The sequence below is a fragment of the Arvicanthis niloticus genome, chromosome 13, assembly GCF_011762505.2.
Source record: "Arvicanthis niloticus isolate mArvNil1 chromosome 13, mArvNil1.pat.X, whole genome shotgun sequence".
Classification (NCBI taxonomy): domain Eukaryota; kingdom Metazoa; phylum Chordata; class Mammalia; order Rodentia; family Muridae; genus Arvicanthis; species Arvicanthis niloticus.
The window spans coordinates 67227224-67254145 of NC_047670.1; the positions used below are offsets into that span (position 1 = coordinate 67227224).

The window sequence follows — 26922 nt, forward strand, 5'->3', positions numbered from 1 at the left end:
ACCCTTTAGTTCTCTGGCTAACTGGATAGAAATAGGGTACACGTGTTTCCATGAGACTGCATATTTTGAAGCTTCTAGGTTCTTAGCTATTTTGTATGCAGATTTATTTGTAAAGAAAAATGCCTAGAGAATAATAAAGAATTCTTTAATGGAATTAGTTCATTGAAGAGGCAATGGCAGGGTTGATAAATGGTGTTTATGCCAGATTGCTTTATATTCTGTGACAAATACAGCAAACTAAATGAATACACACACATTACATTTTAAAAAAAAAGCCTAGAATTCAATTTTGTCTCACACACATAAGAATCAAAGTGTCTTAAGGGTAGTGGTAAAATTATATTAAATAAAACTGTGACAAAAATTATATCTACAGACAAATAGTTCCCATCTGTCTGGTGGGGAGATTATGGGATACCTGGTAATGAACAATTAATGACTCCTTTCCCAGGGAGAGGGCAATGAAACAAACAGAAGAACCGCGTCTTAGCCATAAGGTTGGCTTCTATTTAAATAAACCTCTCTGGGTCAACTCTGACTTTAATTATCTATTATGATGAGCTACGTTGAGTTTATTTATGAACCTGCTCTCATCACAGAGCTCATATTTTCTTCCTTTAGCATAGCATAGATTTCTCAGGTGACTTCCTGATGGTAAACATTATACACACACACACACACACACACACACACACACACACTACACTCACTTAGGTAGTAGACATCACCAAGGGACTATCTATGCACAAGGAAAACCACGAGACAACTTCTCCAGAAGTTTTTATTTCCAGTTTCTCATATGTTCTCCTGCAAAGTGCTTGCTGGTTCTGTCCACTATGTCATTGACAAGAACTTAGATCCAATTTGTGCCAGAAATTCACTTTAAAAATGTATCGCATCAACAAAGGTATGTCTGAGTCAGAAATGCAAGGGTCAAGTGTTATACCAATAACCAGTTCCTGGAAGGAGAACATACTATGTCCCACCGTCTCCTTGGAGTAAAAAACACTGAAGACTCCCTGAAAGCAGGCTGATACCATGCTGGCCAAAGAGCCAGCCATGTGCCTGTGGATTCTTGCTGTGAAGGCTCTGCTAGAAGGCATGGTGGGGATGACAGCATTGGAGTGAGCTGTCTGCATTCACTGTACTGTATGTGAACTGCTATGTGGCATGTCTTCCTAGATGTTCATTTTGTCTCCTTGAATGACAGTTTTCCCTGATTCTTTTTCTAGCCCCAGATACCCTTCTCCTCCTTTTGGTATTAAATACATACAAAATACAGTACTCTTCGTTTGCCCAAGATACTTAGGTTTTTGCCTTAGAAATGCCTTAGGTTGGATGCCAACATTTCAGGTGTCTGCCTGTCTCAGGTGTAATACTATTGAACCCTAAATATTGGCACATTGAAACAGAAAAATAAAAAGACAGTATTATGCCATTTATAGACTTTTGGGCATGCTCCTCCACATACCTCCTCTCCTAGGAGATCAGGCCTAAAGTGAAATATTTGATTCATTTATCTCCCCAGGATGAAGACAATACCTACTTTCCCTGACCCCAACCACACCCATTTTGAACTGAATATTTAATATGTTGATTCAGGTCTACGTCTAATTATCTACAAAGATTAACTTCATTTCAAACACAACCTACACGCTCTTTTCCTCAAGATTCATTCATTCTTTCTTAAGCCAAAAGTCCTTTTGGAGGCTGAGCGGGCCAGGGCTGGCCGTCCGCCTTCTATGATGCTTTATGTCTTCCTGGTGTCCTCCAGCAGAGCAACCTGCTTTCCCACTAGCAGCCCCCTTAACCACAAGCCATTATTTCAGGAACAAAGGCAGCTGAAGGTTGAAAGCTCTATCTGATTCCCTGCCTCAGATCTTTCATTCTTTGAGAGGACTCTTTGCTGAAATACATGGCCACATTTCTTGCTTTGTATCAGTTGGAGCATCAAGCTAAAATCCTGAGCACACCGCACTGAAATCTACCAACCAGTTGGCCGAAGTGACCCCTCTTTTGAAAAAAAGAATAAAAGCAGATAATATTTTAATGGCAAATTTCTGTGGTGGCTTTATTTCATCTCACGGGTGACCCTGAAGGCGAGTGGCTTCCACAACACATGCTTTGTGTTAACTGGCAATCCTAGAAGCCAAAACTCAGACTGCTATAAGTTTACAGAGAAGAAAGCACAATGCCGGCCAGGGGGATTGAAAAACAAACATGACACAGTATTGGTGGCTTCCTAAGAGTTAGAACTACATCTAAAATAAAGATATGTCTAGACAGAGCCAAACCTACTACTATGGATTTGAGTATTTACAGATTTTACTCTGTTTTCTTTACTTGGTAGGATAGAGCTTGCCATCACAGGGGATTAAAAGTGTAAATAGTGAGCGTGATAATGCAACATTGGCTATCCATAGGGGCATGAGCTGCCACTGTGGTAGGAACATGGTTAAGCCCTTTACCACAACCCTCTGAAAAGGCCACTATGAGCATCTAATCAAAATCAGCAAACGAGATGGCCACATTAGGATAGCAGAGTGAAACTGGGTCAGAAAGGGAAAGTAGCCATATGCTAGACAGGAGAGTTGTGAGCAGTAAACGCCAAGCCATAAATAGATAGATAGGTAGATAGATAGATAAATAAATAAATAAATACAGAGATTAGCCGTGTCAGAAATCACAGAGCATTCGCCATCAAATATGTCCAGGATGAGACAGGTGAACCTGACAAGTAGACCGATAAGTTGCAGACAAACTAAGCAATGCCATGAAATGTCTAAAAGTCCTCAGCTCAAAGGAAATAAACATCATAGTTTTTAAAAAACATAGTCCCAGTTGATCAAGGTTTGAGAATTGGGCATAAGAAATACACATGAAACCCGTGAACATATGGGCTCCTATCTACAGACAAGATGGTACCTATTTAGTGAAGAACACAAAAGGCCTGTAGGTTATATAATTTTTTTTTTCCATTTGAGCTCTGCTCTCCTAAGTATCTATAATAAGAGTTTAGGAATAAGGATTATTTGCTGTTTTCCAAAGTTGAGATTCTTTGGCTAGTTTTGTTTGTTGTTATTTTGCTTTTTGTTTGCTTTGGTTTGGTTTTGTGTTTTTGATAAACCTGTTTTCCCTTGTGGATCAGCCAAAATCCCAGAGACCCGAAAATGAAAACTCTGGGTGAAAATATAAAATTACTGGAAGAAAAAAAAAAAAACTTGGCTAGCATGCCCATATCTTTTCTCTGTTTAACTTACATAATTAGAATTCATTTAGGCAGAATTTCTTCTGTGTTGAAATTTCCACATATTTTGATACTCCACTAGCGGTAGAAAAATATTGTCTCTATGGGTTTGAGAAATCAATAAAACAGAATGATTTTTAAGCCTCCAAAAGAAAATATGCTAACTTAAAACCAAATGCATCTGGGCACAAAAATGGAGCTGAAGGATGTTCACTCTATTTTTAGAGCCTAAGAAAGTCTGAGTGCTATAGGAATTTTTTTCCCCGCACAATCAAAAGCTTGCTGAAGGTTGTTCTCTTTCTCTCCTTTCATTTTGCTTAATGCCAATCTTTAAACATTCCAAGTATATCGGTAATATTGCATGTGTTTTGTTGAAAGAGGAAATGGGCAATCCTTACGAGGAGTCAGTGCTAGGAACAGGGTCCTAAAGACCTGCTGTTCTCCCTGTGGATTAGACTCATTTGGGAGATAGCCAGAGTGATGTTCGGACAACTGAGTCAGACCCCCACACCAGTATGCAGTGATTAACCGAACCCAGGTCAGCAGCGGTCTGGGAGAGCAGCCTGCTCAGAGGCAGTCTGCAGCGCTCTAATTGGCTCCCGGGAGCGTGCAGGATGACGGATTTCAGTTGTGGAACTGCTGGCCGCTTCCCCAGCGCTATTATCTCAGAGTGACACTTCCATTACTCTGAGCGGAGAAAGATGAACGTCACCTGTCAGGGGCTGGTTAATTGTGTTGCTAGATGTATGTTTCCAGGGCGCAGGTTGGACATTTATGAACATAACTGCTTCCTGTGATGTCCACCATCCTTCAGGGATCGATACGGCTCTTACAGCACGCGTGTAATTGAGTGAAGGCACTTTCCACGGAGGGGTGACGAGGAGGCCCATTGTGGGAGCTTCCTTGTCCATACATTCACCATAAATGAGCTGATATTTGCCATTTATTGTGTGCAGCATTGTGGAAATAGAAACTAATGTGCCACTTTCATTTGTTCTCTAGATAAATGGGGAAGACATCCAGAACCGGGAAGAAGCCGTGGCTCTGCTCTCGAGCGATGAGTGTAAGAGAATTGTGCTGTTGATCGCCAGGCCCGACATGCAGGTCCGAGCAAAGAGCGGGATCTTGAGGCTGTACTTTATAGTCTTGGAGCTCATGAATGAGTGCGCATGCGTTCCTGCTGGGTGGCATCCAATCACTTTCATGGGTGTTTGTATAACCCATGAAACAATATGAAATTCTGCAAAGTCTGATCCTCACTGCCCAACCTAACCCAAAAAAGTCTGTTAAAGACTCCACAGAAAGGCAGCTAAGTACCCAATTTTAGGGGGGAATATTTAAAATGCATGAAGTGAAACTCCCTCTCCCTCTGCTTGGTAGGTATTTAAATGGATCAACAAATGAGATATAGTTGACTGCAGATTATTTTAAATTCTGTGTAGACCCTCCCTTTAGGCTTCCATCTAAAATACATAATTGGCATATTAAGGCATCATGAAGGATTCACTAATGAGAATGATATTAGCATATGTAGCTATCATCTTAAATCTTCCTAAAATAATTCTATCAAATGAAGTATATCTATGGTGCAGTCCTGTGAAGGACGTGAGCTCTTTGCCACGCCTAACGTGAGAAAGAACATTTATCTGCACCCCACCCCTCCCCCCAGGGATGCTTCAAAGGGAGTACTTTTATATCTTGACAGAGGACAATGTCATCAGAATAAAGTTGAGGTAATGATGGGAGAAAGGTGCTTAGCTGGTGTCTCCCTTCACATGCTTTTCCAGTCCCATCGAATGCAAAAATGACAGTGGGCTGTCACTGTCCCATCCACCTGTCAGTCGCATGAGGGAAGTTAGCTGTGTCACCATTTGTCTCCTAGGTTATTGATCTGATATTTCTCAGACTCAGTAGCTACATTCTCTCTATAAATTACACTGAGTAAGTAGAGTTCACTGTCAGGCTGGGTCCAGACTTGGATATAGTGGTTATAAAAGACCACTCTTTTCGCATATATTTCCTTTATGCCCTTGACCATGCTAAATGGTTCTCATAAAGTCTGCTATAGCCTGGAGGGGAGTAACGCTACATACCTGAGGTCTTCGTAGTGGGGAGAAATGAGCCCATACGACAGGCTGGAGTGCATTCTTGCTAGGAAGGAATGTTTAAAATACATTGGGAATTGTACCAATTATCTAGAATGTTCTTGAGCCAATTATCTCACCGATGCCATTTCCTTAAGGGAAAAAATATTAAAGGGGTCTATATCAGCCAAGTTCATAGTGCGTTGAAATGAATTGAGTGGCCATCCAGGGTGTAGGAAGGTATAAGTCAATTTCCTGTCTCTGTCAGTGTAGCTGCTGGGGAAACTCATGAATTTAGAGCTGAGGCATTTCCAACCTGGCTGTAATGGGCAAGAGAAGGAATAGATATTCGTGGCTTTTAAGACTGGTCCCTGCTAGTGTTTGGCATAGACACCGGCCTGGCAGAAAGAAGGTGACTATGTGGCCCACCCTCCTGAACTATCACCTGAAAGAGTCAGTGTTGGAGCATGAATCATCAAATCAGACTGTTTCCACATTTGATAACAGACATCACTGATGTCACAGAACAATGTGCTCCCTACTTAAACCAGGATTTGCCTTCACCCTTGGTCGTGGAAGAAAGAAAAAAAAAACAACAACAACAACAAAAATGTGGCTCCATGCAATTAGAAAAGACACAATTGCTTTGAAAAATCAGATTTCCAGCGAGATCATCCAAGAAAACTCATCTTAACACCATACTTTAAAAATAGAATTTACACGGTACATGCTAAGTTGAAAAAAAAAAAAAGAAGAAGAAGAAAAAGAAAAACCAGAGAACAAATCCTGCTTTTCCATCTGCTATCTTTGTCTATCAAATTCAGTATGTCTTGTGTATTGTGGTCATGTGTACTTCATGCAGGGAGAGCAGGGAAGCTTTTTGTGTGCTTTTCCTAATGTGTTTAAAAATGTTTCGAACACTTTGCAGATTCTTGGAAATGATCTATGTGCTTGCCGGAGGCAGTATTGTGCATCTGTGCAATATTTTTAAATAACTCATTTCCTTCATTCCATGTCACCTTTCTTTCATTTCCTGCCCGTTTTCTTCCTCAGACCATTAAAGATATTGCTTTTCTATCCCATTCCCTCGGGGAGATGGGGGGCAGAGAGGGCTCTCTGAGACCCTTGGAGCCACTACCTTTGAGTCGCTGTTCTCTGTTCTTTCTCCACAATGCTATGTGTGACCTACATTGTGCAGACACAGTGTCCTGTGAAGGTGATCCCTCCTTCCTGGCAGCTCAGCTCAGGTAGTGCATGGACTGAAGTTGAATGAGTGATGCGGAGGTACAGTAGGGAGAGAGGGAGCAATGAGGGGACCTTCTGCTGCAGTACATGCTCCAGTCTCTAAGATAGACACACGACTGTGGATGGCCAATTAGAGAATCATTTCTACTTTGTTCTGAGCTTTCCCACCACTTTACTTAGCCCTCAGAAGATTGTTCCTATGTAACTATCAGGAAGATTCTAGCTTTGACCTGATCAAAAACAAACAAACAAAAACAGTCCATGGCAAATTTATTTATTTATTTATTTATTTATTCATTTATTTATTTTGGTTTTTCGAGACAGGGTTTCTCTGTGTAGTCCTGGCTGTCCTGGAACTCACTCTGTAGACCAAGCTGGCCTCGAACTCAGAAATCTGCCTCCCAAGTGCTGGAATTAAAGGCGTGCGCCACCACCGCCCGGCGCCCATGCCAAATTTATAAGAAGTAAACATACTTAGCTTGAAATGATTTTGTTTAAGAGTTAAATTGTACAGCTTCATGGCTCAAAATAAAGGATTAAAGAATATAGAATTCTTAGTTAGCATAGCCATTTGAACATCCTACTTGGGCTACATTTTTAAAAAATGAGGACAGAAAATGGTATCCACACTTCTGGTATACAGTTGTATCTGAGGTGATACGAGTTCTCTGGGAGCTTTTACTGGACACCAGGAAATCCGCATGTTCTAGTTTGCTTTTTGTTGCTGTGATAAACACCAGGACCAAAGGCAATTTGGAGAGGAAAGGGGTGTTTGTCTGTCTGTCTGTTTGTTTGATTTAGCTTATCATTACAGCCCATTATTGAGAGACACCAGGGAATGCGTTCAAGGCAGAGTTGCTGTGAAGACCGCAGAGGATACTCCTTGCTGGCTTGCTCAGTTACTCCCCAAGTCAACCTATGCCCACCTACCCAGGGATGGCACCACTCACAGTGTGCTGGCCCTTCCTACATCAATTAAAGTCTAAAACAATGCCCACAGACATGCCCACAGGCCAATCTCATTGAGGCAATTTCTCCATGGAGATTCCCTCTTCCCGGTGTGTCAAAACAATTGTTACTTATGACACCCTGATCTGCCTTCTTTTAATGAGTGTTATGCGTGAATATGAATGCTTTTGGTGCCATTTAATGTCCTATTTTCAAGAATTTGGGGTTGTTTTCTGTGTGTCTTATTTGTTTTGTTTTAAGACATTCGTTTGTCTTTAAAGGTTTCTTATTGAAAACATCTCCAACTACTGCCCCTTTGTGCTCATTAGAAACCGGTTTTCTTTGTAGCACAGGGTAAAGCAGAGTTTTGATGGCAGTTCAGGTCGTTTAATGAGCACAACAGTTAATTTATATACTCCAGCTCCAGAAATCCACTTGGAGGCCAATTATCTGCATTGGCTGTCAACAGCAATCATATTGTGAAGGTAATCTCCAGCTCTCCACTTCCCTTTGTATGGAGACACCAACGAGATCTGTTCAACTAAGCGTTTGTTGAAAGAGCCTCACGCGAGCATGTGCATTCATCACCCACAAGCCAAACTGTGCACCATTCTACTGCCTTTCAGTACCACATCAGCCATGAATCCTCCAACTGATAGGCATGACGGGAGCTGGGGTGTTCTCCGTGGGACTTCATGTACTTTGAATGCTTAAGGCCTTGCATAATTCTCAGAACCCTGTGAATAGACAGGTCTGACTAGGAATGCTTCCCCCATCTCAAGAATGTAGATGCCAGTGAGATGGTTCAGTGGATAAAGGCACTGACCACCAAGCCTGATGACCTGAGTTCAATTCCTAGAAGTCACCTGGTGCAAAGAGAGAAACCACACATTGTCCTCTGACCTTCATATGGGTCCCATGGCATGTGGACACATATAAGTACACTCAACATACACACACACACACACACACATGCACAGACACATATGGAGATAGAGATAGATTGATAATAGATAGATAGATAGATAGATGATAGATAGATAGATAGATGATAGAACAAATAAATAAATAGATGTTGTTTGGGTATTTGGTTTTTAGTTTTATGTTTTTGTCTTGTTTTAGTTGTTTTATCATTTTTCCTTTTCTTTTCTTACAGACAAAAGTCAATGTTGTCTGTCAATTCTTTATGACAAGGTTCCACCTTGCTAGCTTGAGTCACCCAACTGAAAATGAAAAAGAACGAGAGTAAAATCTGCTTGTTGGCAGCATGTTGTAGCCCGTCTCACTGGGGGATGTTGTTAAGGGTAAAGGCCCAATTGTCTCATAGCCCGATCAGAACCAACTGCAGTTCTTTTTTTAACCCAGGGCTGCGGGCGATAATGAGCATCCCAGCTGTGGATTATGCACTATGCTTTTCATAGGTTTTGAAAGAAGGTAATGTTCTGTGCTGTGGGATTTACTCAGTTACGAGAGAAAAATCTAAAGCTGTTTCAAAAGAGGATAAAAGACCTAAGAATCTTTTTCTTTCTTTCTTGTCTCACCTTTTCTTCTTTCTGAGAGGTGACCAGAGGGGGCTGCGGTTCTGAAGAGAATCCCTGACAAAGAGAGCTGGTTGGCAGTCAGCGTTGAGGCTTACCGTATGTTTTTAGCACGAGTCTCACTAACATAATGTAATGGACTAATGTGTTCTCCTTTGCAGCTGGATGACGGCTGGCTGGAAGATGAAAGGAACGAATTCTTAGAGGAGTTAAACTCGGAGATGCTGGAGGAAGAGCAGAATGAAGGAGCACAGCGCACAGCCAATGAGCTGCAGCAGGTATGGCCACCAACCTGAGCTGCGTCATTGGAAATGTCGCTAGTTTTCTATAATGGAAAAGAAAGCACAACCAAAGGGTCTGATCAAACATCTCTGTAATCATAATCTTTTGGGCAAATGATCTTATCAAATGAGTAGAGGGAATATGTATCTTTTCTATTAAGAGTATATCCAGCTTGGACAGTCAGAAGACTATTAATATAACACATGTCGAAATGGGTAGTCTTCAATGTAATTTGCAGACACTTAAGAGTAAATGTGTGCTGTGTGCATTGCTTATGGATAGGCTAGCTAGGGGCAACCAACTATCATCCAGGAGTTAACGTCAAAACAAACATTTGAGCTTTAAAATATAAATGTTACCCTTTGAACAGTTAAATTGTAAATAGAATGGTGACATGGGGTAAGGTTTTATGTCCATCATGGGTTAATCACACCTGTGTACTCCTGAACAACCATAAAGGTTATCTTTGGCCCAGTGGTTGCTATATGCTGGCATAAACTGAGATGATTGACAGCCTGTTGTCTTTTTTTTAATGTTTTTTTTTATTCTTTAATCTTTTTTTTTTTTTTTTACAGTCCAGTCATTATCTCCCCTCCTGGTCTGCCCTCCTCATCCCATTTTTCCTCCTGTCTCCAAGAGGATATCCCCACCCCCCATCTCCACCCCACCATACCTCCCCACTCCCTGGGCCTCAAGTCTCTCAAGAGTTAGGTGCACTTTCTCTCATGGAGTCTACACCAGGTAGTCTTCTGCTGTATGTGTGTCAAGGGCCTCATATCAGCTGGTGTATGCCACCTGGTTGGTAGCTCAATGTCTGAGAGATCTCAGGGATCCAGGTTAGTTGAAACTGCTGGTCTTTCTATGGGGTCACCCTCCTTCTCAACTTCCTCCAGCCTTTCCCTAATTCAACCGCAGGGGTCCCCGGCTTTTGTTTATTGGTTGGGTGTAAGTATCTGCAACTTACTCTATCAGTTCCTTGTTGGGCCTCTTGGAGGACAGCCATGTCTGTGACATCATGTTGTCTTAAGGTCACATATTCAGTCAACAAAAAATTGAACTCTTAATATGTTCTAAGTATAATACTTGATGGTGGGAATGTTTTAAAAACAGAGTTCCTGACCTTAAATAATAATGGGGGAAGACCACAGCCTGGGCTAAGGCCAAGTGAGTCTAGTAGTCTCCCTACTTCTATTCTTTTCACAGCACATAAAAACAAGACCAGATGACCTAGATTTTTATGTCTAATTCATATCCTTCATCTGCCTGACATAATCTCGTTAGCAGTTCTCTGACAGTTTACTAATTCATTTAATTATCATCCCATTCTCAACTTTAATTGTTACCTTGTCATAAAGATGTCTGTTTTTTTAAAAAAAAAAATCCTGACAGGTTTAACCACATGAAACATAGACATTCTACCACCTCGCCAAACTGAATAATGAAATACGTTTACCTCAAACAAAATGTTGTAAATAAACCGTAAGACTGCCAGCTACGCCATCAGCACTGCCACGTGGATCGTGATTGTTACTAGCCACTCCACTAGTGGTAGTTTGTGTTCAGAAACACTGCTGCTGGATGGTGGGATTTTTAGAGGATAGATAGGGCTAAAATGTTTATGTATAGCTTCAACACTGGCCACAAATAAAGATATCTTTTGTTGGCAGCCGCTTCTTCCAAGCAAGAAAGTCCTTGCTCCAGGCTTTTTCTTTCTTAGATACAAAATGTGACCTGATACAGAATTGACAGGGGGCTGCTGGAATAAAGAAGTAAGAGATGCTGTCCAGGTTAAGTGATACAGTACCAAATGCTGCCTACTCATCAGATGTAATACAGATACGAGGGCGTGTGAAGGAACACCGAATGTCCCTGAGTTTAGACACTCATTGTGTGGAAATTTTTCTCCACCATAAGACTGAAAACTGATGACAGGTACAGAAATCTTTAAAATGTCTTTTGTTCTTATAAACAATAGCATTGCATTAGAAATGTCCTGTCAGATATGCCGCCTGTCAGAGTCATAATCCCGGGGGAGGGAGGGGGCAGCAGGGAAAATGACACTGACACCAAAGTATGTTAACAGCAAGGCTCTCTGGGACTGGAATGGAGGTTTTCATTTCCATGGTTTTTTCATTGACCAGTGACAGTGATTGCAAGGTCAACTTAGCAACTCAAATTTGTAGGCATATGAATGATGGCTTTACACCCAAGGTTAACTTTCTACACTGTCTAGGGTTGTGGACTCAATGTGCAGTTGTATGGAAAGAAAAACACTAGCCTTTCTGCATTGTCTCAAGTTTGTTACATAGAAACTCAAACTGCCCAAAGTAGTGGGACCGTCAAGAATACGGTGGGCAAGGCACACCATGCAGCACTGGTTGGACAGAGCCAGACATGGAGCATGAACAGCTTTCATTACTAGTTACATACAATGCTATTTAACAGTGAGACAATAGAAATTAATCATTGCGTTCATAACGAGTAAGGGAATGTATTGTGGGGACAGCTTGAGTCTCCTAGAATACATCTTCTTTATTATTTCTGTGTCACTACTTTTGGGGAACAAAACAGTGATTATTTAGAGAGAGCTTTTATGATTTTTTTATTATTTTATATTTTATTATTTTTTTATTTATTTTTATTTCTCCATCCCAAATTTCTTGTCCCCAGGTTTAATTGTTTTTAATGATGTAGTAGAACTTGCCAGAGTAAGGACACAGATCTAGTAGTGAGTAAATTTACATGTAAAGGGAAAACAAAACAGAAAGTGCAGTGGGGAACACGGATGCTCTGTGATAAGGAAAGACAGTAAATTTACATATTCATCCCTTTTAGGCCATTGGTAAATTGTTCTATATGAAAGTAAATAATGTATGCATATTCATGCCACATGTGCTATTAGATATCTGCACACATGTCAAAACATGTATTGATCTTATGTGTATGCCTGCCAATCGGCATTGCTCAGATTGTTCTTGGAACTATCATTTGCACTCGTGTTTTGGGAGAAGGAATCACTGTTTAATGGGTGCAGAAAACAACGTTATGGCTTCAGACAATTACAGAATCAATGCTGTATCATACAGGCAACCAGAAAGGAGGCCAGGAGCTAAAGCAGAGCCCAAACTTGCCTCTGTGATGGGTTAATTCAGGAGGAGAGAAGGAGGACCTTTGTGGCTATCCTAGTTAAGGTTACTATTGCTGTAATGAATTACCATGACCAAAGCAATTTGGGGAGAAAAGGGTTGATTTGATTTACACGTCCATATCACAGTTCATAATAAAAGGAAGTCAGGACAGGAACTCAAACAGGGTAGAACTTGGAGGCAGGAGCTGATGCAGAGGCCATGGAGGGATGCTGCTTACTGGCTTGCTTCTATCGCTTCCTCAGCCTGCTTTCTTATAGAACCCAGGACAACCACCCTAGGGATAGCACCACCCACAATAGGCTGGGCCTTCCCACATTAATCATTAAAAAAATGCACTACAGCTAGATCTTATTGTGGCATTTAAAGCATCTCCAATTCTTTTGCTCAAAGATCCCCTCAGAGCTTTATTAAGAAAATTAGACCCAGATGTTATCCAGGTCAAGGGTGATTTCAATTTTTGTCTATTCATCCTTCCATTTAGAAAGTTTGGTGATAACTACTATTGCTACTTCCTGCTGAATTAGGATGTAGTTAGGGTTTAGATTTGGGGTTGAGGAGTAAGTCTTGTGTATCGGGAAAGAATCATAAAGACAAAGTTACCATTGTGTCTAGTCAATCCAAACAAATTATGACCTTTAAGAGAAGTCAGTTGCTTTCTCCTAGAAATAGAATCATCAGGAAAGGACACAGAAATGAACTTATCAGAACAAGACATCAAATCACAACAACCTGATGCTCCAAGCACACCTGTAGCCTCAGCTCATGGGTCAGTGAGACATCCTGTCTCAACCAGATGCTCCAAGTACACCTGTAACCTCAGCTTCAGGTTCCATAAGACATCGTGTCTCCAAGAATAAGGAAGAGAATGATTAATCAGGCCACCCCATAGTCTTGTTCCTCTGGTCTCCCATCTTCCCAGTGTACCCTCTCCCAAATCCAAAGAGGAAGACCTGGTGCTTGGGGCATGGCACAAGAGGACTAGAAGCTGGAAGCCAACCCTGCCCAAGGAATAGAGTCACCTTTTGTGGCTATACTAGCTTTAAAAACTCGGCTCTTTCTAATTCCATTTTTTCAGATCTGCTAATATCCATATAAATGCTAATGTTCACTATATCATAGATTAAAGGCTAACCATGAAACCAATGAGAAGTACAGCACAATTGTACTCAGTGGACAACCTTCATTGGGCTTTCCCTCAGTGAGAGTAAAGACATGGGTGCAGAAGTTCTTATTTTTCCTGAGAAGCAATTTAGCCCAGTGAATCATTCACACCAGTATTTCGAATGGCAGATTTCTTTCCAGTTTCCAAAACCATTAGGTGTTTGATAATGCTACTTAGTAGAGGTGGATTTGTTGTTGTTGTTTGTTTGTTTGTTTGTTTGTTTTCCTTGAGGTGTTACTAGAAGAGCTGAGTGACATGTGTAAAGGTAAAAGCTCTTCTGGCTTTGCTCTTGGGTAGTCAAGAGTAAACAGCTTAACAGTAACTACGTAGGCAAGGGGAAGTTTACAGACAAACTGAGGTGGATTGTATCAGGTATTCTGAATGACGATCCTCACCACACCATGTCACTAAAACAAAAATAGCATCAGTCTGAGGTGAAAATGCAGAGCTAAGAGAAACAACTTCATAGAAGCACTTTCTACGCAGGCCCGTGGCGGCTGCACTGTGATCAGGCAGCCTCCTGTGGTAACTATTAGAAAATGACTTCTTCCCAGCATTCCGGCTTCATTCCTTCTTCAGTAAACTTAACACAAATGACCCCTCCACGATTATAATAACTGTCTCGGTTCTTCTATGTGTCCCCGTCTCTGCAGCACCACTGACTGACCATCCTGTAGCTAGGTTGATTTTCTGCTAGTCGCCAGCCTGACTGGCCCACACTGGAAGAGAAGTGACTGATGGTAGAGTTACCGCCATGATTATTTTAGCCACATTTGGGCAACAAAGAGGTGTAGAATCAATGCTGTTGAGCTGAGGATGGCTGGTGTTCCTTGCTAAGTCCTATTCGCTCTTCTTTTCTGTTGATAACGGGTATTATGTCAAGGTACTGAGCAAGCATCACTGTGTAATGTCTATGGAGACTTGATATGCACAGCTATAAAGTTTTAAAGGGAAAATACTGGAGTAAATAAACAAAACACTCCACATTATAGTCTAGCTTTAAGCAAAGAAACATAATGTTCTGTAGCCATGCCAATTTTTATCAAAGAAAAAACAACTTACTTAAGAACTTAGTTATCCCTCAAAATTGTATTTAAAAGGAGTCCTATACCTAAGGCTCAGGGAGCCTTGTAGAAAGAGGAGCACAAAGTGGCAGGGGGGTAGAACATCTTCTGTGAGATAGCATCTTTTATATATGAGGAAGCTGTACCCAAGAATATACAGAAACACACATACACAAAGATTGTCTATCTTTCAGCTAGTCGGGAGACTGTAATACAAATTGCTAGGCTATAAAGTAGAAAGTTAAAACTGACTCATATTCGTGAGCAAATAGGAAGGTCAAGATCATCTAATTTTAAAGCTTGTATTTGCAAGTCTTTTCTAGTCTTCAGATGGACTTTCAAATGAAGCCATATCCACAGTACCTGGTAGAAGGGTGGTTGGTGGTGGTGGTGGTGGTGGTGGTTTGGTTTGGTTTTGGTTGGTGGTTTTGGTTTTATTGTTGTGTTGCTTGCTTGCGTGTTTTTCCTGATCTTAATTTCCAATGAGTCTGTGGACTTACTCTCAGCTATGTCGCTGTTAGCTAGACCTGGCTTAAATAGCAATCTTACACATAACCAGGAACAAGCAACAGACTTAAAATCAGCAGAGCAATAACTTAAAGAGCTAAAGATCTTTGCACACCAGCTCACTGCCTGCTGTTTAAGAACCATCTGAAAGATGGACACAAGAAAAATTTTAAGGAGCTATGCCAGTCATAGAAACTAGAGGGGCTCGCAGAGCCGAAGAGAATTCACCAGAGAAAGGCCATCAGACACTGGCATAAGCTCAGTTATGCAAAAAGATTCAGGAAAGCCTCCTGTCACCAAGAAGAGATTGAAGCACTCACTTCTACCATCATCAGTCTGAGAAATTCTAGGGGCAGTTCCCCTTGATGGGGTTGAACTCCTGCTCAGTGTGTCTCTGGGACCCCTTTAGTGAGAGGCTTATCTGGTGGCTGAAGGACAAACCACTGCTCAGGAAATATTTCAAGCCAGATGTGCTGCTTATCTTCCAGAATCACCAATCTTCCAGACACCCCACTAGTGTCTCAGAACACCCTGAACTCCCAAGGAGGGTGGGTAGCTCAGGATAAGGGCTGACCACTCTCAATCGCACCTTCCAAATGAGCCAAGTTCCTTCTAAACCAGGAATGGGGTACATTGTTCTGAGCTGTTTCCATTTGTTACTATAGTAAGTTGTTCTAGCACCCCTCTCAGGAGCCTTGGCATCTGGGGTATCCAGGGTAGGCTAGAGGGAGTGTTTGCTTTTTCAGCATAAGAGTCCATTATATACAGAAAGTTTTTAGAAGAATCTTGCTTTAGCCACAAAAATACCTTAGCTTCCTTCAAAACAATTGTCATCAACATAGATTCATAAAATGCAGAAAAGTAAATTAATAGGTAGGGAAAAACATAAAGCAATTAAGCAAGAATACACATCCAGATTGGATCAAGTCAAACAGCTACTCCATGCCCCTCAAGTGGATTATGGTTCTTATGATTCTGCTACTGTACCCAGACTCCAAAGACAGGAAGAGCCCAGAACCCCTGAAGGGATTTCTGCATCCCCAGAAGTCTGTCTCTTAAGCAAAGACTTAACTTATACCCCTAAACCAGGAAGAAAGGCCAAGGTATTAGCCTGTCATAGGCCCACTCAGACAGAGACACCTTGTGTCTACTCATGCAGAGAAGTTTCCTCTTGCAAAATTCAAGTAGACATGGAGGGTAGGCAGCCCTGCTATAGAGATACAGGTTCAGGGATCTGAGCATCGCAGACTTGTTGTGAGTAATATTTAATAATCGGTGCTGGGTCCAGACTGTTCCCAGACAGGCGCCATTTTCGAGGCTCTGGCTCTGGGCCATAGCTCCGGCTATCTAACAACACTGGTCCTGGCACCCACAAGATGCCAGCATGGTGGCTGGCTCTGCCAATCCACCACACTGTCCGCAATGCTTGGCTGAGCCCAGACCATCTCACTATGACCTCGGTACCCAGTAGAAATGAGACTCTTAATGCTTAAAGATTATCCAATATGTATATATTTGGAAATGCTCAATTAACAAGATGCCCACACGATTAGAGTTATTACCCAATACCTAACCTAGATATAAATTGTTTTCCAGGACTGCTCTTGATCCATCCATAGTTCTCCATGGCTGCTACCTCTCTACTCTCCCTTCTAGATCCTCCTCTTCTTTCCTTCCTCTTCACTCCTTCCAACTCCTCACTTTGTCCAATCGCCAAGCTTTATACAAATGTGGTGGGAATATATCCCACTACACACACTGACATCAGTTCAGATGGCCAGCCAGCCAGCTGGAGCTGCACCCTCCTGAAGGGCTAAAGAGCATGCTTCTTCAAAAGTTACAAGTTTTCTTTTGGGGAGGGTGGGTCATACTCTTCACAGGAGCTTGAGTTTATGGTGTCATTCACAAGTCATCCTGACTGCTTCCGCTCATGTCTGTTCTTAAGCTGGTACCACACCACCAGGGACCATTGCTGAAGAATGTGTTATTTAATGAACATATGCCCAGGTGTGTCTAGTTCTTAACCAATTCTACCTGCCCCAAACTAAATCTCATCTTTTCAGGAAATTAGTGGCTAAGAGTACTTTGTATGTGATCTAGCTCTGGGACATTGTGCTTGCTTCTGAGATGCATTGTGACCATGTAACCAGGAACACCATATGCTGACCATAAGTAATGTGGACCACAGGAGGAGAGCTTTGCCTTCCAGCCTACTCTGCCAATAACAGCCTCGATCTGTGTGGTATAGAGCATCCTTTTCCATAGAGGAGGCTGTGCTGGAGGTTTGCAGTTCCAGCACAGCATGTTAACATGGATCTGCTGTTTTGTGATATCAACCTTACTATATTCAGCACATTCCTGTCCATAAAGCTCCCCCTGAATTTATAATGCGGGAATCCTTCTGAAATAAGCACTCTGCTACCAATACTTAGAGTGACAAAAGGAGATGTCACTGGTGGGCCAAAGCCAGGATAGCTCCTGAAAGACTTCGATTCAGGTCCAGTCAGTATTTTCATTTTATACTCTAAAACCACAATGTGGGGTGGGCAACCAAGCAATATTTTACAGAAGCATACAGGGCAGTCAGCAGGCTGTTAGTGGCAACAGACCATCATTTTCAGTGGTTTTTCCAGGTCCTTCTGTTTCAGGTAACAAGTAAAGTTGTGGCTGGCAAATGGGCAGTACAGGCAATACCTTTGGTAGATCATTAAATTGATCAATAATACATCAGTATTGTATAGGTGATTATTTCTGCCTTATTCTGTTTCATTTAAAGAAAATTAAGAAGCAGCAATAGTTAAGTGTTAGACCTCCAAATTACTGAAGAAGATGTAGATATTTTGGCTTCACTACTCTTCTGTGTATTTCTACCTGAGAAGTTATAACTTTGTATCTTTCACCTTGGTGTCCCAAATGGAAAAACTGAACTTAACGGTTCTTCATTTCTGGGTTCTCTGTCTCATTTATGCCCAGTGAGTGTTACAGCTATAACAAAATGTATTTCCTCTAGTTTGCTGCACACAAGGCTGCCCGGAGCTAATTGTCTCTATTTCTACAGTTCGTATGCAAACAACAGCTAGAGCTGGTTCTAGGAGCTACATCCTAGCCAGGAAACATTTATTTTTTTCAAGCAAGTTTACAACAGCCAGGGCTTTTCAAAATACATATCTTGTGTTCTGTTTTCCCAGCCGAAAAAGCAGGAGGAAGAAGAAGGCACAACAGACACGGCAACCTCCTCCTCCAACAACCAGGAAAAGGACAGTGGTGTGGGGCGCACAGACGAGAGCTTGCGGAATGATGAGAGCTCAGAGCAGGAGAATGCAGTGGAAGAGCCTCACAGCACACCACTGAAGAGCAAGAGAGCGCTGGGGCAGAGCCAAGACACCCTAGGAAGCGCTGAGCTTCAGTGCAATGAGAGCTGTGCTGGCGGTGAGTGCATGGACCCGGACTGTGCCAGCAACCAGGAGGTATGTGAAGGATTCCAGCAGCTGTTGGAGCTTAAGATTCGAAACCACGGAGACTATGACCTGTACTACTCAAGCAGCACGATCGAATGCAATCGAGGGGAACAGGAAGGGGTGGAGCACGAGCTGCAGCTGCTTAATGAGGAGCTAAGAAGCATCGAGCTAGAGTGCCAGAATATCATGCAGGCTCACAGGCTCCAGAAAGTGACGGACCAATACGGAGACATCTGGGCACTGCACGACGGAGGATTCCGAAATTACAACACCAGCCTAGATGTGCAAAGGGGGAAACTGGATGACATCATAGAACATCCAGAAAAGTCAGACAAGGACAGCTCAAGTGCATACAATACAGCAGAGAGCTGCAGAAGCACCCCGCTGACTGTAGACAGGTCCCCAGACAGTTCCCTTCCGAGAGTGATCAACCTCACCAATAAGAAAAATCTGAGGAGCATGATGACAGCCCATCAGTCCCCTTCCAGACAGAGCGCCAGGGAATACACATCAACCAAAGTCAAAACCACCGATGAAGGTTGTAGCGTTGAAAGCCTGGAGAAGAGTCTAGAAAACAGCCAGCTTCCAGATCAGGAGCACACAGTCAGTGAGCATACCCCATACCTCTCTCCTTACCACAGCTCCTCCTACAGATACGCCAACATTCCAGCGCATGCCCGGCATTATCAAAGCTACATGCAGTTAATTCAACAGAAATCTGCCGTGGAGTATGCCCAGAGTCAGCTCAGCTTGGTGAGTATGTGCAAGGAATCGCAAAGGGGTTCAGAGCCCAAGATGGAATGGAAGGTAAAAATTAGGAGTGATGGGACCCGGTACATAACCAAGAGGCCAGTGCGAGACCGACTTCTGAAGGAGCGTGCCTTAAAGATCAAGGAGGAGCGGAGTGGCATGACCACAGATGACGACACCATGAGCGAGATGAAAATGGGGCGCTACTGGAGCAAAGAGGAGAGAAAACAACACCTGGTCCGGGCCAAGGAACAAAGGCGGCGCCGGGAGTTCATGATGAGGAGTCGGCTGGAGAGCCTCAAGGAGAGCCCTCAGAGCAGTGGCGAAGGCAAGAAGGAGTTGAGCATCATTGAACTGAGCCACAAAAAGATGATGAAAAAAAGAAACAAGAAAATTTTGGATAATTGGATGACAATCCAAGAACTGATGACCCACGGGGCCAAATCCCCAGATGGCACTAGGGTCCACAATGCCTTTCTGTCGGTAACCACCGTATGACCAGACACATGGGGACAACTGGCTTAGACAGCACGCTACCAGTTTCGGTAGAGTATCCTTGCCTCGTTCAATGTGGCATTTTGATATATATTTTGTGACTTCACAGTTTAAATTTTTTGTAAGCAAAAAAATACCTGGTACTTTTTAATTTGTTTTTCATATGCTGGTACCTTCTTTGGCTAATATCTTTCCTTAACTTGTGATATATTCATAGCACACCTTTATAGAAAAAAAAATAAAACAATGAAAAAACAAAAGGAAAGAAAAAAACGAACAAAAATACTAAGGACCTAATTAATTTCCTATTTTAATGTATCTATTGTAAGTTAAAAAAAATCTGGATTTATTTCTCTAATTTTCTTATTTCCTATTTTAATAATTCAATGCCAAAATGCATCTATGCTTACCTCCTGGCATAGTGTGTGCTAAATCAGATCTGCTAACAAACTACATGCCGCATCTTGTCTTATACATGAAGTAGCACCCCCTTTTAACATCCTCCTGTACATTTAACACATAAATGGCAATTGTCTTTGTCTCAGTAAAGTGTGGGTGGACAATCTTCCCGTGATATGTAGTGACACTGGTCATGTAGCTAGATAATTGTGGTAATTTGTGACAATAAAAAAATAAATAAATTATTGATTATCCTTATGAAAAGTTAACTAAGGATGTTATTTTCTTTGCCCACTGTGGTTAACCTGTTTGGTTGTACGTGTACTATTAGGAGAATCTTAATTGTGAATTATAAATTGTGCAGTTTTTCTATCACCTTTTTTTCCCCCAATAAAGTTGTTTTGAAACGCTACTTCTAGGTCATTGTGTCACATATCCCAAATCACATATTCCTACTGGGAACAAATTAGATAATAAACGTGATATTTCAGTGGTGCTGAATTACCCTTCATGAGCCTCTGGCCAGCCTTTCACTGGTGAGATTCAGGAAGAATGGAGAAAGAGTGTTAGGGAAGGGTCTCCTCCCCTTGACATATCTGCAGCTATTTACACATCCTGTTTACCTCCACAACTCACATGCTCTGAGCAATGGGAACTGCCCACTCACAGCTTTGGAAACAGCTAAATCATTCACTTCGGGTAGGACACAACCCAGTCTACAACACAGCAGGTCATCTAAAAATACATGATGGGAAGCCATCCATCTTTGCAGTAATTTTCAGCATATTTCAATTAAATGCCTTATATATCTTTATTAGAGGGCATATTAACTGGGTAGGCAGATTTTTATTAATCTAGCTTTTCATTGCTTAAACATTTAACCATATCATGTTAACCAACCCCCATGCCTACAGAATAAAAGACACTGTTTAACTCTGTATGTAAAGTTTCGTTTAACCCAACAGATTGCTTGTCATAATGAGGACACACACCTAACTATTTTGAAGCTAGTGTCCTGTGTGAAAACCTACAGTAGCTATGTACAGTACCAATTAGCTCTCCAATCAGTCTCAGGCCCCAGCACTATACTCAAGTCTACCCGTAGCTTGCCCAGGTCACCTATCCTGCCAGTTCACACTGAAGTTAGTACCTGTTACTTTCCTGAGATTTCTGAAACAAATCTTAGATCTTATTAGAACAAACAGACAAATCTTAGATCTTATTAGAACAGACAAAGTTTTGAGGAGAAACTATTCTGGTGAAAACACATGTTCTTGGCCCTTTAGCATATACTGGTATGCACATTGTTTTTTCTTGGCAATTCATTCATAATTAAACCATAAGCATTTTCTCTCTTCATAGATTTTAGGTTCATGAAGGGACAGTCTTGAATCCCCGGCCTTGTTTCATTTCCATTTGAACAATAACAAATAATATTTACCCTAAATTACTTTATGAATCTGCATTTTCCTCTTTGATTCTGTTGCTTTTGTTTGGTTGCCATGATTAAACATTCTGACAAAGAGAACCTTGGGAGATGAAAGGGTTTATTTCATCTTCTACTTCCAAGTCACAGCCCATCAGTAATGGGAATTCGTGTATTAACTTGCTTGCAGCCTTGCTCTCTGGCTTACTCACTTGCTCAGCTAACTTCCTTATACAACCCTGGACCACTTACTCAGAGAATTGTACCACCCGCATGGGCTTGGCCCTCCTACATGAATTATCAATATCAGTCAAGACAATCTGTCAAAGATGTGCCCAACCAGATAGAAAAAATTTACTCAGTTGAGATTGTGTCAGGTTGGCAAGTATACTAACTAGGCCAACCCTATATATTGGCCCTTTTGTATGGTCCTCCATGTCCTCCTCCTCCTCCTCCTCTTCTTCCTCCTCCTCTTCCTCCTCCTTCTCCCATGATTGCATCTTCTTGAAGGACTATTCACATAGGGAAATAAACTCATTTTATTTGCCTAGAGTAAAAAACTGGATGCAAGTATTAAAATAGTGATAATAATATCAAAGTAAGGCAACTGAAGATTTTCATGGTTATTAGTTTTAGCCATTGTAAATGGACTTGCTAAACTACTCCGTCTATACTCCAGCGATTCTTTTCCTTTCCTTTTCTTTCTTTCTTTCTTTCTTTTTCTTTCTTTCTTTTGTAGTGCTGAGAGCTTGCACATATTAGGTAAGTAGCCTACTAAGCCAGTGCCCAGTCCTAGAGTTCAGTTTTGTCTTAGATTTTCCTATAAGAACACCTGACTATCTTGAGTTCAGTTCTCTCCAATTCAGTTCTAACTATGACTGATGCTTCTCCTCTCCTGCATGCATGAACCAACGGGTACATTTTCCAGGAGAAACATGTGCACATTTCTAAGAATTTAATATTTTTCAAACGACCCATTTCATTTTCCTTTCATTAAAGACCTCTTATGCTTACCAGATTTCTAAAACTGTGGTACACTTTCACATCTGTGTTTATGTAGGTCCATGAGTTGAGATACCTCCCCGAAACCGTGGGGAAACTCTGAAGTGTCATGCTCTGTGAGTGTGATGAAGCTGTGTGATAAGCTTGGTTTTAGTGAATAATAAATCTGTTGACCACTAAATATTTTCTTGGTAATATGTGGAATATTTTATTTCAGTTCAAAAGAAATGTCTGGATATAAAGGCAGAAATATTTTACTTTGGTTTATCTTGAAATTGTTTTTATTCTTGGTTTTTGTTTGTTTGTTTTATGTTAATGTGACAGGATCAGTATTAGAATCCATATGACAGGGGCCTAAGGAGGTAAAAAAGAGTCTAGGCACAAAGGTTATTTCTTCATCATGTTCCAGGAAGAAAGCTCTCTGGTTCCCCACACTGTCATTTTATGAACACCTGCTGTGCAGTGCATCCAACATTAACTTTAGGTAGGTAGCTACATCTTGGATTGATCCGTGTACTGCTGTTTTGTTTTTGCCTGTTGTGAGCATTGGCTCTCTGCCTCATATTCTTTATTAAGGCCGTGTCATTTTCTTGTCCAGTTGCTGCCTTACCTGCTAATTTATAAAGCACTATCATTTCTTTTTCAAAATGCATAGATTGCTTCCAGTGGTCTCAAGACTTCCAGAGATGAGAATGCCATTGTCCCATGACTGGTTACTCAGGCATGAGCTTGGTCTCCGGATGCCTCCTCTCTATCCTATCCTGCCTGTGGCAGCAACCTCTGCTCTCCTAAACACCATTTTCCACAGTGTACTTAGATACATTTAAAATCTGAGTACTTGAGACTATTATTTAGGGATGTCTGTATTTTTCCACCTGTTCTCTCATAACTCTCTGTGCAGTTTCCAATTCAAACTTTGAGAAGCTTATGCCTTTGGTAAATGGTTTTTCTGATGGTCCCTTAAACTAACAGTCTTTAAATTTTAATGAATATGTAATGAAATGTTTGCTCTATTGTTTTCTAGTAATTAATCCATTCATTACTTCTGTGAATCATTATCAATGCAGTTAAATACATATATAATAATAACTGAGTAACTTCTATTATTTCTCAATAAAATTTAACATTACATGAGACTCATTGACTAATTTACTTCTGAGAAAAAAAAAAGTAAATTTCCTAGAAATTTTTTCACCTTGCCACTTACAGATCTGTAGAAGTACCCAGACTTTATCAAGCAAAGCAACAGTTACACAGCTGCATTTGACTGGAATGTCTGTGGGAGAACACTGGACATATACAGAAGAGAAACTGGAATGTGATAAAATACAGAGATAGGAGACAGCAACGTACAAGGAGAAAATGAAATACCCTCTCCTTTGCCACCCAGCTCCACAGACTGAGAGACGGTGTCTCCCCCTCTGTAGGGGTAAGAGTTGAATGGGGCAGTATGAATGCTAACAATCTTAGGTGTCGAGAAGTTACACAATTCTTTGGTCTGCCTCCTGGTATTACAAATAAGCTGGGATTTTTCATAGGTGTCCTAGCATGCCGAAGCCAGGAACTATCCCTAAAACAGGACAGCTTTTCTCAAGTCATTCTTCTCCGGGAATGGGAAGCCTGCATATTCCCATCCTGTGGACCCAACAGACATTCCAATGCACTGGTATCATCAGGGTGCAGGGAGGCTTACCAACCAAGCTTGGCATTGAAGTTTGACTCTGAATCAAATCTACAGGATGCCTTGTGCTACAGAGAATAGCATCAGAGAGGGTAGTAAAAGGGAGATGCTGTCCTCAAGACACAGGATATGGAGCTCATCTGCTGGCCAGTCACATACAGAGACATGGCAGTAACAGGAAGAACATGCAATCCATCCTAAGATGCTACCACTCCATTTCATTGTTGCTGCATACAGGTGCATCCTGGGATAGCTGTCAGCAACACAGGAACTCCAGCTGTTACCATCTTGCAGGCAACAAAGCCTAAGACAGTCTGGCAAGAAACTTTGCTAGTACTGGCCCTGTCCTAGGATCTCCTCACTCTGTAGGCAGTAAGCCTAAAAGAATTAAGAGAAAGAAAAACCTAACCACCACTCTACCCAGCTAATGGAGGCTCAAGAGGAGTCTTGCTTACCTGTCACCAACACCTCTCCACTTACCAGTAAGATGACAACAGTGTCTCAGCCCCCACAGTACTAGTGCTATTAGCAAAAACCAGAGAGGTCAATGAATAAAACAGTCAACCATGCCTAAGATACCCTATCACCTGACTAGAAATCGTGCCACTGTTGTAGGTATAGACACATAGTATGGATTTCACATACAAGGCTGTCCGCATCATGCCTGCCTGAGCTCCTACCATGTTCCTGCTCTTGGATGGCCTGAGAAAGAGTCTACACTGTAGACAAACTCACCATCCATAGGCAAAGAAACCCCAGGAGACTGTACTTCAGGCCAGCCTTGCCTAATGCACCCATGCCATCAGACACATGGAAAAACCCACTTGCTCAGAAGACCATAAAATGATACTGATAGCTCATCCACGTTGTGCACAAATTTGAACACAGAAACACAGAAAATATATTTTAATTGGGTCATATGATATCATCAAAAGATCAAAACTTTCTGGTAACCGCAAAGAAGTTTAGATGAATGAGAAGCCTGAAAGAGAATTCAAAGAATTTTTTTTAAAGCCATTGAATAAGATCTAAGTGACTAAAGATAAACCATTCACTGAAATTGAGAATAAAATGCAGGAAATACATGTGAAATTCAACAAAAAAAAAAAATGCATGTTTTGAAACAGAGCCATAGAGAAATTGAAAGTTCAATAAATCAAATGAAAAACTCACTTGAGAGCCTGGGGATGTATTAGATCAAACAGAATACAGAATATCTGAGAGTAAAGACGGGACTTTTAAAATTTTTTATTCATGGAGAGGGGGGAATACAGGAAAAGAAAGGAAAGATGGAGAAAGCTCTCAGTAACTTTGTGGCACTACCATTCAGTGATCAAACACCAGGACCATCCAAAGGCTGAAAAATAAAGGTTAGAGCAGAAGAAAAGAAGAAGAAGAAGGAGAAGGAGAAGGAGAAGGAGAAGGAGAGAAGGAGAAGGAGAAGGAGAAGGAGAAGGAGAAGGAGAAGGAGAAGGAGAAGGAGAAGGAGAAGGAGAAGGAGAAGGAGAAGGAGAAAGAAGAAGAAGAAGAAGAAGAAGAAGAAGAAGAAGAAGAAGAAGAAGAAGAAGAAGAAGAAGAAGAAGAAGAAGAAGAAGAAGAAGAAGAAGCAGCAGCAGCAGCAGCAGCAGCAGCAAAGGAATTCTGTCATCCTGGGAACTACACAGACAGCAGCATGCTGGGGCTCATTGAACCCCAAATATGTATGACCAGAAAAGAATCTTATCATGGCATATAAAATCAAAGCACAGGACAAAGACACCATTGTGAAATCTGAGAGGGTGGTCTTAAGACACATTGATGGATAATTCCATCAAGAAATGATTCCACTACCAACACTCTCCAGGCTAGAGGACATAAAACTATATGTTCTAACACCAGAAGGAAAATAGCTGCCAAACAAGACTTCTGTAACCAAAACTGAAGGAGGAGCAAAGACCGGAGATTGGTAAAAATGGAACTGGCTTATGACCATCAGAGTAGCCTTACCACATACGCTGAAGGGAAACCTGCTGACAGAAGAAAATGAATGAAAATATGAGTATCACTGCTGCTTTCAGCCGTCATAGGAGATCAAATGGGATTTCAAAATGTGGGTTGTCTCCCCACAAGCTGTTCATCAGGGGTCTCCAAAGTCCCATAGAATAACACAGGCTATACTATTGCTCTTCATCACCCAGAACTAGATGGTGTAATGTACATGACTTTTGGTAAATTGTCATATGCGATTTGGTTCACTGAGAAGGTAGCTTTAGAAGCAAGGTTTCCGCTCCCCACCACTTCAGACCCAACCACGTTTGTCTCAAAGTGTCCTCAGAGCTCCTTGTCTGGAGATCACCCCTTCCCCCAATAACAGAGAACAGCCAAATAGCCCAAAGAAAAAACAACCACACCCTTAAAAACAGCCCGATGGTAACCTGTTTCCAACAGACTCTATTATTATTTATCTAATGAAATAAAAGTTTCTACAGCAAGAAAGAAAAGGAGA

At 41.5% G+C, this 26922-nt stretch overlaps 1 protein-coding gene across 2 annotated transcripts in view; it reads left to right on the forward strand.

Annotated features, from left to right (window-relative positions):
• The window catches only part of Pdzrn4 (PDZ domain containing ring finger 4), a 338484-nt gene extending 317745 nt beyond the window's left edge, over positions 1-20739 (forward strand). Inside the window, exons 8-10 of one of the 2 annotated variants that reach the window (XM_034516734.2) lie at positions 4250-4351; positions 9224-9340; positions 18415-20739. In XM_034516734.2, coding sequence (XP_034372625.1) covers positions 4250-4351; positions 9224-9340; positions 18415-19932 — 1737 coding nt within the window. In that variant the 3' untranslated portion in view covers positions 19933-20739. The remainder of the gene's footprint in view (positions 1-4249; positions 4352-9223; positions 9341-18414) is intronic. The other variant, XM_034516735.2, reaches the window with a different exon arrangement.
• The last annotated feature ends 6183 nt before the right edge of the window (positions 20740-26922 follow it).